This window comes from Manis javanica, chromosome 11 (assembly GCF_040802235.1).
Source record: "Manis javanica isolate MJ-LG chromosome 11, MJ_LKY, whole genome shotgun sequence".
Lineage (NCBI taxonomy): Eukaryota > Metazoa > Chordata > Mammalia > Pholidota > Manidae > Manis > Manis javanica.
In genome coordinates this window covers 100,737,204-100,752,739 of record NC_133166.1, presented here as the reverse complement: position 1 = coordinate 100,752,739, position 15,536 = coordinate 100,737,204, and the positions used below count along the sequence as shown (strand labels likewise).

At 37.4% G+C, this 15,536-nt stretch overlaps 1 protein-coding gene across 2 annotated transcripts in view; it reads left to right on the top strand.

The window, feature by feature from the left end:
* CR1 (complement C3b/C4b receptor 1 (Knops blood group)) overlaps positions 1–15,536 on the top strand; it is a 130,022-nt gene that overhangs the window by 13,971 nt on the left and 100,515 nt on the right. For both annotated transcript variants that reach the window (XM_073216999.1, XM_073216998.1), the window contains exons 4-8: positions 7,483–7,568; positions 8,899–9,297; positions 13,099–13,275; positions 13,369–13,471; positions 14,759–14,844. In XM_073216999.1, coding sequence (XP_073073100.1) covers positions 7,483–7,568; positions 8,899–9,297; positions 13,099–13,275; positions 13,369–13,471; positions 14,759–14,844 — 851 coding nt within the window. The remainder of the gene's footprint in view (positions 1–7,482; positions 7,569–8,898; positions 9,298–13,098; positions 13,276–13,368; positions 13,472–14,758; positions 14,845–15,536) is intronic.

Genomic DNA, 15,536 nt, shown 5'->3' with positions numbered 1-15,536 from the left:
AGAGAAAATAAACAAGGAAACAGAGGCACTGAACACCACATTAAATCAGATGGACTTAACAGATACCTACAGAATATTCCACCCAAAAGCAGCAGGATATATATTTTTCTCAAGTGCATATGGAATATTCTCCAGAATAGACCACATAAGAAGGCCACAAAAAGAACCTCAAGAAGTTAAAAAAGATTGAAATTCTATCAAGCAACTTCTCAGACCACAATGGTATGAAACTAGAAACGAAGTATATGAAGAAAATAAAAAACTGACAAACACATGAAGGTTCAACAACATGCTTCTAAATAATCAATGAATCAATAACAAATCAGAGTAGAAATCAAGCAATATGTGGAGACAAATGAAACAAAACAGTTCAAAAGTTGGGGACACCACAAAAGCAGTTCAAAGAGGGAAGTACACAGCAATATAGGCCTACCTCAAGAAAGAAGAACAATCCCAAATAAACTGTCTAAACTCACAACTAAAGAAACTAGAAAAAGAAGAACAAATGAAACCCAAAGTTAGTCAAAGGAGGGCCATAATAAAGATCAGAGCAGAAATAAAATAGGGAAGAACAAAACAATAGAAAAAAAATCAGTGAAAGCAAGAGCTGGTGCTTTGAGAAGATAAACAAAAATAGGCAAACCCTTAGCCAGACTTATCAAGAAAAAAATGAGAGGGGACACAAATAAAATCAGAAGTGAAAAGTGAATAGTTACAACTGACACCACAGAAATACGAAGAATTATTAGAGAATTCTATGAAAAAGTATATGTCAATAAATTGGACAACCTAGGAGAAATGGACAACTTCCTAGAAAAGTACAGCCTTCCAAGACTGACTCAGGAAGAAAGAGAAAAATCTTAACAGATCAATTACCAGTAATAAAATTGAATTGGTAATCAAAAAGCTCCCATCAAACAAAACTCCAGGATCAGATGGCTTCACAGCTGAATTCTACCAAACATTTAAAGAAGAGGTAATATCCAGCCTTCTTGAATTACTCCAAAAGAAGACAAGAAGAGACTACTTCCAAACTCATCCTATGAGGCCAACATCACTCTAATATCAAAACCAGACAAAGACACTACAAAAAAAAAAGAAAATTATAGAGCAATATCCCTGATGAACATAGATGCAAAATCAACAAAATATCAGCAAGCTAAATTAAAAAATACATCAAAACAACCATCCATAAGGACCAAGTGGGATTTATTCCAGGGATGCAAGGATGATTTATACATCAATCAATGGGATACACCACATTAACAAAAAAGAGATTAAAAAATATATGATCATCTCAATAGATGCTGAAAAAGCATTTGACAAAATTCAACATCCATTCATGATAAAATCTCTCAACAAAATGGGTATGGAGGATACATACCTCAACACAATAAAGGCCACATATGACAAACCCACAGCTAACATACTCAATGGCAAAAAGCTGAAGACTTTCTCTAAGATCAGGAAAAAGACAAGGATATCCACTGTCACCACGTTTATTCAACATAGCACTGGAGATCCTAGACATGGCAATCAGACATGATAAAAAGATAAAGGGCATCCAAATAGGTAAGGAAGAAGTAAAATTGTCACTATTTACAGATGACATGATACTATGTATAGAAAACCCTGAAGACTCCAGCAAAAAACTATTAGAACTAATAACTGGATTCAACAAAGTTGCAGGATACAAATTTAATACACAGAAATCTGTTGCATTCCTGAATACTAACAATGAACTAACAGAAAGAGAAATCAGGAAAAAAATTCTATTTGCAATTGCATCAAAAAGAATTTAAAAACCTAGGAATAAACCTAAGAAAGGAGTTGAAAGACCTGTACTCTGAAAACTATAAGACACTCAGAAGAGAAATTAAAGAAGACACAAATAAATAGAAATCTATCCCTGGCAGGTATTAGACCCTGACTTCAAGCTATGCTATAAAGCTATAGTAATCAAAAAGTATGGTACTGGCACAAGAACAGACCCACAGATCAATGGAACAGAATAGAGATCCCAGATATAAGCCCACAAATATATGGTCAATTAATATACAATAAAGGAGCCATGAATATACAATGGGGAAAAGACCGTCTCTTCAACAACTGGTATTGGGAAAACTGGACAGCTACATGGAAGAGAATGAATTTGCATTACTGTCTAACTCCATACAGAAAGTAAACTTGAAATGAATTAAAGACCTGAATGTAAGACATAAAACCATAAAACTCTTAGAAGAAAATGTAGGCAAAAACCTCTTGAACATAAACATGAGCAATTTTTTCTGGACACATCTCCTTGGGCAAGGGAAACAAAATTAAAAATGTACAAATGGAACTATATGAAACTGTAAAGCTTCTGTACAGCAAAGGACACTATCAACAGAACAAAAAGGCAACCTGCACTATGGGAAAATACATTCATAAACAGCTTATCCAATAAAGGGTTAACATCCAAAATATATAAAGAACTCATACAACTTATCATCAAAAATAACAAAATAACCCAATTAAAAAATGAGTGGAGGACCTGATCAGAAATTTTTTCAAGGAAGAAAGACAGATGGCCAACAGGCATATGAAAAGATTTTCCATACTTTTAATCATCAGGGAAATGCAAACCGAAATCAATTATCACCTCGCAGCAGTCAGAATGGCCACTATCCAAAAGACAAGAAATAACAAGTCTTGGCAAGGATGTGGAGAAAAGGGAATATAGCACTTACTATTTACTCCCTTAGCAAATTTCAAATATTCAATACAGTATTAGTAATATACTCACCATGTTGTTCATTAAATCCCCTGAACATATTCATCTTGTAATTGAAAGTTTGTACATTTGACCTGGCATGTATAGTAAATGCAATGACTTTTGAATATTGATTTAACATACAAGAATCGGACTAAGCTCTCTTATGAGTTATGATGTTTTAGCTATAGATTCTTTTAGATTTTCTATGAGTATAATATAATTGTAAATTCAATTATGGACAATTTCACTTATTTCTTTCTAGATTTTGTTCCTATTATTTTCTTTTCTGCCTTGCAATGCTGGCTGGAATCTCCACTGTGATGTTATACTGACAGGGGGTTGTTGTCAATTTCTGAAACCCTAGGAGAAAGCTTTCAGTAATTCAGCATTAAATACAGTGCTTGCTATCCGGTTTTTCTCTGCATCCTTCTTTTGGGTTCTATTCCTAATTTGCTAAAAATTTTAAACATGAATGGATTTTAAATTTTATTAACTATATTTCTGCATCTTCAGAGATAATATGTTTTCTCCTTTAATCTGTGAATTACATTAACAGATTAAGCATTGAATTTGTAAAGAACAACCTCAGTCTAAAAGTATAGTAAGTATTTTCTATATATTGCTAGATTTTTTATAATATCTTGCTTCATATCTTTTTCTTTTATGCTCCTGAGTATAATAGGCCTAACAATTTTGCCTTCACATACTGTCCTTTACTGGCTTTACAACCTATTTATCCTTGCAAGGGGAGCAGTATGTGTTCCTTTTCTAAAGCAGACTTAATCTATCAACTCTTATAATAGTGATTTTTTTTCTAATTTCTACTTGCATTTTCGTCTGTTTTATGTTTTACATATTGGAGTTTATGTAATTAGATGCATATGCATTAATAGTTGCATATCCCCTGAGAGTATTAAAACTTACCATTATGTAGGGTTGCTCTCTTTCAAATCTAGTTATGTTGTTGAGTTAAAATCTATTTTGTATGTAGACCTAAAGTCTTTACTGTATGTTAGATATTTAATATTATAACATCATAAATTATAACTGCATTGCTTTCTTTTGATTATTTTTCAACTTTTTTGCACACTATTTTTCTTTTTACCTTGCTGTATAATCATGTTTTAGGTGAGTCTCTAGTAAACAACTTACAGTTAGCTTTTTAAATCCAGCCAGACAATCTCTACCTTATAACAAAAAGTTGAATCCATTTGCTCTTAATGTAATTACTTATATTTAGTAATGAAGAGAAATGAGCAGAGAATATAACAAAATAAACCAATTTTTGAAATCCTGTAATTAAATGATCTGTTCTCCAGGCATAGCTTGACAATTGTAGCTTTCCCCACCCATCCAACTCCCACCTCCACTCACCACAGGGGGAGCAGCAGGCCCCTTAGTACATGGCAGAGAATAATCCGGAATGTACCTCTCTGCAGACAGAAAGAAGGAGAAAAAAATTGCAAGGTGCAAAAGGCTGAGACAAGCTGCCCTGTTTCTTCTCCCCAACTCGCCAGAGAACTCATGCTGGATACATAGGGATAAATAGGCCAGGAGTGTCACTCTTACTGAAGTGCCCAAAAGGAAATCTGGAAAGTGGACATAGGTGTGCTACCCATCAATATTGTATATACTGGAAACAGTTTGAAAAATAATGGAGTGTGACTCATTCTGAATATATATATATATATACCATGAGAGCAGAGGTGCTTCCCTGGGCTGCCTGGTGTCACTAGATGGGAAATGGGGGATGTTCGACCTTTGGGATGGAGTGTAGACACTCTGGCCTGTTCTCTGGCTACCTGATGAGGGTGGGCTTCCCTCTCTCTCTTTGTTGGTGCCACCAGGGGAGGGAAACATCTATCTAGGCTGCCTTTTGCTTCTGGGTGGAGGGCCAGGAGACACGAGTCTGGGAGGCTTTCTCCTACTGGATAGCATCCACAGGGATTTGTGGAAATTAAAATTTTTTAATTAAGAAAGAACCAGACCAGAATAGCCTTACAAGGACCAGAAAACTAAATTTGCATTGGAACTGAAGCCCCCAAAAGTAGGCCAGGATCTATAACAAAGCTAAAGAGGATATTGCCTAAAACATAAGTTTAAATAAAATCAAGTCTCCTGATATGTTCAGGACACAATAGAAAATCACATGTCACATCAAGAACCAGGAACACCATAACTTAACTGAGGATAGACAATCAAATGATATCAATACCAAGATGAATTTGATGTTCTGACTATCTAACAAAGATTTTAAAGGAGCCATCATAAAACTAAAACAAGTAATTACAAACACCCTTGAAAATATCTTCAAGGCAGAGAGGACACATTGCTCTAGAGGAATGGCAGTTTGAATGGTAATGGATTTATTTTTGGAAGTGGCACAACCTATTTCAAGTACTAAAAGAAAAGAATTTTAAAACTGTCAATTCTATGTCTAAAAAAATATTAATTGCATGCCTAGTATAAACCCCACTTGGTCATTGCATATGATTCTTTTTATACATTGTTAGATTTGATTTTCTAGTACTTTATTGAAGATGGTTTTATGGCTATAAAATATGGGCAAATTAAACCCAACCATGTAAGAATTACAAACAATGACTACAGTGGGTGTTATTCAAGGTAGGAAATGCTTATTCAACACTCAAAAATCAATGTAATCAACCGTATAAATAGGCTAAATGAGAAAAATTGTATGCTCATATCAATTGCTCAGAAAATGCATTTGACAAAATCTAATACCAATTCATGATAAAAACTCACAGCAAGTTAGAAATAGAATTGAATATGCATGAAATCAAGGTGTTGGCAGGGTTGGTCTCTAGTGGAATATCTAAGGGAGAATCTATTCCAGGCTTTCCTAGCTTCTGGCAGTTGCCAGCAATCTTTGGTATCAGTTGGCTATAGACACACCATCACCCTAATCTCAGCCTCTGTCCTTACAAGTCTTTGTATGTATGTATGTATGTATGTATGAACATGATCTTCCCTCTGTGTGTCTCTGTCCAAATTTCCCTCTTCTTTTAAAGACATCAATCATTGGATTAGACTCCACCCTAATCCTCTGTGACCTCATCTTAACTCAATTACATCTGCAAAGGATATATTTCCAAATAAGGTCACATTCTGAGGTTTTTAGGTGGTCATAAATTTGGGGGCACATTATTGAACCAAGTAGGAGCAGAAATAGACATCTCACTGAAGAAATATACAGATGGAAAACAACCACACAAAAATATATTCAATACATTAGCCTAGGAAAATGCAAATTAAACAACAATGGGACAATACCGCATACCTATCTGAATGGTTAAAATAAAAAAATAATGAAAACACCAAATGCTAGGGTGGATGTAGAGGAAATGGATTACTCCTGTATTTCTGATAGGAATGTAATATGGTAAATTCACTCTGAGAAGCCAAAATGACCCTCGAGCTATGAAAAGACATGGAAGAAATTTTAACACATTTTACTAAGTAAGAGAAACCAACCTGAAAATGCAAACTACTGTATGATTCCAATTACATGACATTCTAGAAAAGGCAAAACATACGAAGTGTACATTTGTCCAAATGCGTAACACCAAGAATGAACCCTAACGTGGACTATGGGCTGTGGGTGAGGTGCCATTGTAGATTCATCACAATGAATCTACATTGTGCAATGGTAACCAATTACCACCCTTGTGGAAGTTATTGATAATGTGGAAGGCTATGCCTGTGTGAGGGCAGGGAGTGTATAGAAGGTCAATATTGCTGTGTACCTAAAACTTTTCTTAAAAACTTCAAGAAGAGGCAAAGCTAATCGTTGATGAGTAATGGATACCCTGAGAAGATAATAACTAAGAAAAGGCATGGGGGAGGCTTGTGAGGTGCTGACGATATTCTATATCTTATCTGAGTGTTATTCACATGACTGCATTCACTTTTCTTAAAAATAGTCTGTTAAAAAAAAAAAGTACACACTTCCAATTGTAAAATAAATAAGTAACCAGGATGTAATATATAGCATAAGGAATATAGTCAAAATATTGTAACAACTTGGTATGGTGATAGCTGGTACCTAGAATTATCATGTATATAAATGTTGAATCACTGTGTTGTACACCTGAAACTAATGTAATACTGTGTGTCAACTACCCTTCAATAAAAAGTAATTATCAAAAAAAAAAAATAGTCTGTTAAAAAGTTGCGTAGCTATAAACACACACACACACACATAGATTAGTAAAAATATAACAGGAAATTCGAACAAAATTGGTGGGTTGCATCTATGTCAATATCCAGGTTTTTATATTGTACTGTAGTTTTACAAGATGTTTTCAATGGGGAAAATTTAATTTTTCCAAATCTTAGGGCACACTTTGAACAGTTTGTGGCATACTCATGGAGACTTTGTGCCTTTAATATTTTAAGTGTGAAATAAAACTGTTTCTGTTCTGCTTGGATTTCCTTTGGTTCTAGTTTGGTGAATCTTATCTTAAATTTATATAAAAATCTGGCTTAAGGTGATAAAAAAGAGAGATCCCATCTAATTTAGAAGGCCTGAAGGAGAAAATTTAATAAGCCAAATAAAGATGTGAAATTTGGGCAAGTGATAGTACTTTGACAAATGGCAATTGTCTTTCTGAATTCTCCAAGATTGTAATCTTGTGTACATAGCAATTAAGTAGGGAGCCCGACTATTTATTTTGACTATAACATTCACTATTCTTTACCGCTAGATACCGACTCCTTGGTCGATCTTCTGCTGAGTGCATCATCTCAGGCAACACTGTCATTTGGGATAATGAAGCACCTGTTTGTGAGAGTGAGTTGGACTAGCCCTTTACCAGTAGATTCTAAGTTTCCCCCTGAGGCTCTAAAAGTCTTAATCGAATTCCTTTTATGCAATCTGTCCTTCAGATAGCTAAAGACAGCTGTAATATTCTCAAAAATACCTGTGAGGTTTCTGGCAGCTGTTTCCTTCATTTGGTATTTGCTATATGCTTTTTGTAGATACCCAATTTCAGACTTGAGGAAGTTCCATTGTATTCTTCATAGCTAAGAATTTTATCATTAAATCGTGCTGAAGTTTATCAAGCATTTTGGCTATGTATTTGAAATAACTGTATCTATTTCTCCATTTTTCTCTTCATGTAATGAATTATTTTGATTAATTTTTGGAAGGCAAACTGATTTTAAATTCCAATTTTACCTTCTTGGAATAAATCAACTTGGTCATAATACTTTATAACTTTTATGTGTTGTTTCATATGCTCTTGTAATATTTTTAGATATTTTCAGATATAATGTATGTATCATTAAAAGTTACCCTTTTAAAATATACAGTTCAATGATTTTTAGTATAATAAGTTGTGCAAAAATCACCACTAACCTGTTCTAACATCTTTATATCACTGCATTCCTAGTATATTTTTAGGGACATCAGACTATAATTTTTTTTCTTGTAATGTCCTAAGGAGATTTTGGTATCAAGCTTACAAGAGTTTCATAAAGCTAGCATGTAGAATTCCATAAATTTGTTTCTCTGTAAGGTTTGGGTAAGGTTGGCATTATTTTTTTAGATGTTTGAAAGAATTCACCAATAAAGCCATATGGACTGGAGTTTATCTATTGGAAGCTCTTTTCTTCTAACAATTTTTCTTATCACATAGACTTTATTGAAGTAAAACCTACACATAATAAAGTGCACAATCTTATCCATGCAGTTCAATATCTGTGTTGTTTCTCTTCCCTTATACCTTCTCATTTAGCAAGGGTCTTTTTATTTTTATTTTTTAAAAAGCTGTATAGTGAAAAACAAAAATGAAACTTAAGGCAAATTGAAAAGAGTAGGAAAGAGCTGTGTAAATGATGGTATAATAATATAATCAAATATCTATTTATAATAAAAAGAATGTGGATTGTATTCATAAATGTATATGTATTTAGAAGAAATAATATAAATAGGAAATGCAGAACACAGGCTATATACCCACCTCAATGACTACTTTGGAAAAATAAAAATGTACCTACATGTTAGCAAAGATTAAAAGCAAATGATGGTTGTAAAAAACAGTTGCAGTTTAGGACTCTTTGGATTTCTCACATTAGTTATTTTAATACACTATTATTTAAGCTGCTATCCCTTTTCCCAGGTATTCCTTGTGGGCCACCCCCAGCCATCGCCAATGGAGATTTCGTTAGCACTGACAGAGAATATTTTTATTATGGAATGGTGGTGACCTATCACTGCAAACGTGGCAAGAGAGGGCAAAAGCTGTTTGACCTCGTGGGCGAGCCATCAATATACTGTACCAGCAAGGACGGTCACGTCGGCGTCTGGAGCGGGCCTCCCCCTCGGTGCATCATACCTAACACATGCGTGCCTCCAGACGTTGAGCATGGAATAAGGGTATCTGAGAACAGAAGCTTCTTTTCCTTAAATGAAGTCGTGACATTTCGGTGTCAGCCTGGCTTTGTCCTGCAAGGACCGTCCAGGGTGCGATGTCAGGCCCAGAACACATGGGGGCCGGAGTTGCCGAGGTGCTCCAGGGGTGAGTCTGACTGAGGCTTTGCAGGGACCGACACATGACATGAGTTGTAGGAGGGTCAGGAGCTTAGGGCTTGTTCTGGGGGAAAGATGGGTGGTGAGCAATGCAGATGAGGAAATTTTCTTGGGAAGGAAATTTAAAAGGTGTGTGTATATGTATGTATACATGTGCATGTGTTCAAATAGAGAAGAAAAGCTAAATTAGGGCAAGGAACGTGAAGTTTCCCTGAGATTCTTATAAACAGAAGTTCTCTGCACGTATTACTACCTCCGAGCTCCATCATCAATCAGTGGCTTTTGAGTATCATAATTGCTAATCCTTAAAATAAAGGTATGAGGGAGCTATTATTCATTCCATGTTTTACAGAGAAAATGAGGCTTAGAGAAGTTAGATAATGTTCCATGATTAAACAAATACTAAATTGCACACTGAAGACTGGAACCCCTGTCTGCCTAACTTTAGGGCCATGGAAATCAAAAACCACTCTAGATATTTCAAGGAGTGAAGGATTTAGTGCAGATTATCAGATATAAAGATGTTAGAAGGACAGGAAGAGCAAAAGAAAGCATGCAGTGTTAGCAGACCAGGTAGCTGCTGCTCCTCCTGGGCTAGAGCACAGGTGCATGCACTCGAGGCCAAAACCATCAGTGAGCAGGCCTCCCCTCCACTGGGGCTAGTGCTGCAGAAGCCACCTGTGCTGCCAGAGCGCAGCTGAGATGCCAGAGCCAAAGCCACCAGCATTGCTGGAATTGCAGTTGCTGCTGTTATGCGAGAGCCATCAATATGGCCACTTCCTGAGCCTTCTCTAGAAGGAGAATGGCTTTTATCTTCTTCCTGCCTTTTAATTTGTCATGTATGCCTCCGATGGGCAGAGCCTCACCAGAACCCAGTGGGCAAGGAAGATGCAGTTGTAGTTTTCTGTCTTTCATCCCCAATGATGCAGAAGTGTGAAGCTGGGAGTCAACACAGACTTAACCAGCACGACACTTAAATATCATCCCAATGCATTTATTAATCAAGGGAAATAAGAGGAGGATGAGTTCTGGGATTATAGTATCAGCGTACTTACGAAGAGGGTCATTTATTCCAGCCCAATCCCCCATTGTATACTTGAGAAAGCTGATGTGCAAAGAGAGGAACTGACCTGCTCTAAGCCAAAATGAAAAGATTTTTCATTTTACTACAGTTCTATGTAATTTTTAAGAATATTACTTTTATTCATTTTTATGCCATTTACAGATTTTTTATATTGAGGTACATACAATAAAAAGCACCAATCTTAGTGTACAGATAGATGAGTTTGAATATGTGTATAGACTCACGTAATCAATGCCCAGATCAAGATACCAAACATTTCCACTCATTTTTCCCTTCAACTATTTCACCTATCCTCCATACCCCCTCCACTACGGCAACCACCAGTCTGTTCTCTGTGTCAATGAGGATATTTCTGTTTTGTTTGTTTGTTTGTTTTGTTTTTTAGTTTCCACAAATAGGTGAAATCATATGGTATTTGCCTTTCTCTGTCTGACTTATTTAACGTAACATAATATCCTCTAGGCCTATTCATGTTGTTGCAAATGGCAAGATTCCATTATTTTTTATGGCTGTGTGATATTCCATTGTATATATGTACTACATCTTCTTTATCCTTTCATCTATTGATGGGTACTTAGGCTGTTTACATATTTTGGTTATTGTAAATTATTTTATATAATTTAGTTGACACTAAAGTGTGTTCTGACTCTGAATTCAAACCAGCTGTATAAAGGGATAGTCAGAGACTCAGTTATAATATGTTGTATGCCATATGTACTCTCTTTATGAGGACTATGTATTTTTTTTAATTTTGGTAGCATTAATACACAATTACATGAGCAAATTGTGATTATTAGATCCCCCCCATTATCAAGTTGCCACCACATACCCCATTATAGTCACTGTCCATCAGCATAGTAAGATGCTATAGAATCACTACTTCTCTTCTCTGTGCTGTACTGCCTTCCCTGTGCCACCACCACCCCGCTACATTATGTGTGCTAATCATAATACCCCTTATTCCCCTTCTCCCTCCCTTCCCACCCCCCACCCAGCCCCTTTCCCTTTGGCAACTGTTAGTCCATTCCTGGGTTCTATGATTCTGCTGCTGTTTTGTTTTCAGTTTTTGCTTTGTTCTTGTGCTCCACAGATGAGTGAAATCATTTGGTACTTTTCTTTGTCCACCTGGCTTATTTCACTGAGCATAATACCCTCTAGCTCCATCCATGTTGTTGCAAATGGTAGGATTTGTTTTCTTCTTATGGCTGAGTAATACTCCATTGTGTATATGTACCACATCTTCTTTATCCATTCATCTGCTGATGGACACTAAGATTGCTTCCATTTCTTGGCTATTGTAAATAGTGCTGTGATAAACAGGGGTGCATATGTCTTTTTGAGACTGGGGAACTGCATTCTTAGGGTAAATTCCTAGGAGTGGAATTCCTGGGTCAAATGGTATTTCTATTTTTAGTTTTTTGAGGAACCTCCATACTGCTTTCCACAATGGTTGAACTAGAGGACTATGTATTTTTTTAAAGATTTCATTCAGTGGTTGTCCACCTTCTCAATGGAATGAAATGTATGGTTAAGCAGCAGCCAGCTATACAGACTGTAGAAAGAAGACACATAGTTGCTAACCCATGTCAGCTGGCAGCTGAGAAAAGCGTTAGAAGGAGTGAGAAGAGATGTGCAGATCCTGTTTGCTGCCCCAGAGTGTGACAGGTGGTTGGGATATCTGTTAGATGAGACTTAGGTGGAAGTGTTCCTTATTGCCTAAAAGGTGAATTATAAATTGATGATGCCTTTCTAGAAAGGAGGTGTTGTTACACAGTCCAAGTCTGTGCTACTTGCTGCACGACATGCCAATAGGTTGAGAGACAAGGTGCTGGGCCAAGGAAAGCAGCTTTATGCAGAAAACCATCATACTGAGAAGAGGGCAGACTGATGTCCTAAAGCACCACCTTAACTTAGCTTCTTTTATAATTAGGGAAGGAGCAAAGAAAAAAGGAGTTGAGGTCAGAAGTGAAGATCAATTTCAGACATCTGTACGTCAGCAAGGGTCTGGGGAGGGTTGTGAAGCTCCTTGTCCTTGGTTAGTTGATGCCAGTCATTCTGTTGACACGTGCCAGGCCATGATGTTCCCATAAGCCCACGAGAATCCAGCCATCATTTTTGTGCATTATTCTTTATCTCTTCAGTGGAGGCGAGTTTGGGGTAAGGGTTGGTTGCATCAGTCTTAAGTCATGAGCAAAATTCCTTCTGATGATTAGGAAGCCTACATGCAGGGCTGCAGGGCTGGGTAGAAGCTTTTTGACCCAGAGATTAAATCAGCAAAGTAAATGGATGCAATACAAAGGCAAAGATGCCAACCTTTTTCACTATCATAGTGTGAAGGTACAAAAATCCACTAGTCTTAACAATTGTGTGCTGGTGAACAGTAGTGAGAAGCATTCTAGGAAGGAGCTGTCTGCTGTGTGATGTTAGGTGTGTACTTTAGATGCTAAACAATAAACCAAGGATATCTCAGTTCTGGTTACAGTTCTGCAGTGTATCCGTTCTGTGGTTTTTGGCACACTTCCTGTGTTTGTGCACATGCGCGCATGTGTGGGTATTTAATTTTCCCATGGATAACATAAGGGTGTTATTCTACCAGATTTTTAAAAAATATGCAGGCTTGTAGTCATGATTCTCTTGGCCAGCTCACCACCGAGGAAAAGTTATTTTCACTCAATGAACAGTACTTTGCGGTTCTTTCCCCCGCAGTCTGTCCACCCCCTCCAGAAATCCTGCATGGTAAACACACCCCAAGGAACATGGACAACTTTTTCCCTGAGCAGGAAGTGTTGTACAGCTGTGAGCCCGGCTATGAGCTCAGAGGGGCTGCTGCTCTGCGCTGTACGCCCCAGGGAGACTGGAGCCCCGCAGCCCCCCAGTGTGAAGGTGTGTATGCTCCCAACTGCTTTGACATGTTTAGCTTGTGTTTGTATTTTCAACATACCAGTGTCATTTCTGTTCACTTTTCTTTTTCTCCAGTAAAATCCTGTGCAGACTTCCTGGACCAGCTCCCTAGTGGCCGAGTGTTATTGCCACTTAATCTCCAGCTTGGGGCAAAAGTGTCCTTTGTTTGTGATGAGGGGTGAGTGTGAGCTTGCCTGGCCTGCTGGACACTGAAATTGTGGTTAGGAGTTCATTTTAAAGGGAAAGTTTTGGTGTAGTTTTGGGTAAAAAAGAAATATCCAGGGAGATTAAATTTTGGAAGTGAATACGGGAAGTAAGACCAAGGGACAAATAGAACTAATAACACAAGGCAGGAGGAAAAAACTGGGGCATACATGAAATGGCAGGTTCAAAGACAAATACAACTTCGGGTCATGAATATATATATTCATGTATATCTATATATGGCATATTAAGGGAAGAAAATAATATTTTCCAAGTAGGGTAGAATAATAATAATTTGATGAGTCCCAGAAAAAGTTTGATATGTAACAAAACTCTTATTAAAAATAACTAAGATCATTTAAGAATTATTGCAGAAAATTTTTAAGCCATCTAAAGTGAAATTTGTTCTTGGACTGAAAGTATGAGAATAAGCATTTTTAATTCAGTCATCCCTCATCTGGTTAGTAACGGACTAAGGGGTCGTGGCGGCGGAAGTTGACGGTTTAGGTAAGGACATTAACCTGTTTGTGTGAATCTAGTACTGTTCTCAGTGTGCACCTCTCTCCATGGATGTATCAAGCGTGAACAACCAAGCACCTAACTCAGAATGTTCCGAAGAATCTTTGGTGGCACAAAATACCAGCCCCCAAGATTTAAAAGCCTTGAGGGTCCAACGTACATTGAGAATTTGGGATGATTCCATACAAAATTCATTTCCAGTCTCCCTTCTCTTTTTCCCTAGAATATTCAAATTTACTCTTCAGTAGCCCAACATGCTGTGGTGAGCTTTCTTCACAACCATCACTAGTGCAGAGGACAATCTGTGTTCTTGTTCCAGTTATTCTCTGCTTTTCCAATCCAGGCTGGGAGCTGTTTTACTTGCTGGTCCAGTGTCAGCATTAAGAGGATGTCGCCCTGGAAGACTGGGTTTCTGATAACGACAATGAGTAGACTGATCAGATTTGCCAGGAAATGATCAAGGAGAGAGCCACCTCTCCGAGTCTGGGTCCAGAGATGGCCGCGATGCAATGACCCCCTTTTTCAGTTCAGGCTGAGACTATTACAAGACCAAGATGCTGTGCTGTTCTGGCCTCTCTTTCAGAGGCTGTGATTTTTCCAGATTGACGTGGCCTCTGAACCTGTGCCACCTGCTGGTTTCAGATCCTCAGTATGCTGCACTGTTCAGCAAGGCCTCAGATTGCAGAGTGAATGGCACTGTGGCTGACACAGCTCACCTATTCACTACCATTTTCTTCTTTAGGTTCCAATTAAAAGGCAGCTCTGCTAGTCACTGTGTCTTGGTTGGAATGGAAACCCTTTGGAACAGCAGTGTTCCTGTGTGTGAACGTGAGTAGAGGAATAAAGCTTCAGGCCAATCTTTCCCCTTAATCTGTTTAGTACTTTGACCTTGTGACCTTGCCTGGTGTGGCTCTTCTGTTTTCTAATCTGAATTATTGAAAGTTGCTTATGCTAACAGTAGTTTTTGTGAATCGATTTATTGTGATGAACGTTGTTGAGCAACATGGTTGGGAACCATTTAATCAGCCTCTGTCATTTTGAATTTTGTGTGCTGTATGACAAATCCAGCCTTAGTTCACCTCTAGGTCAGGAGAGAATAGATGATGTGAAACTTTGGTGAATTTCTCTCTTTCTTTGTTTTCTTCCTTCCTTCCTTCTTTCTTTTTTTTTTTCTTCCTGTCGTCAAGGTGCAGTTCCTCTGCAATTTTCCCGTTTACTAATATACTGATATGAATTATTCATTCATTCAATCATTTATTGAGCACATGCTCTGTGCTTGATAGTCTTCTAGGCACTGGTGTTACAGCCATGAACAAGATGAGCTAATTCCTTGTCCCTGTGTTATTGATTCTCAAGTGGGGAGAAGGGCAAAGAAACAAACAAATTAAATGCTATGGAAATGACAGATCAGAGCAATGCAGGAATGGGGAAAGTGGGGAGCAACATTACACAGGGTAAGTGGTGCAAGACTCATTAAACTCTCAAAACATGTACCTAAATAAATTAGGCTGAAACATTCA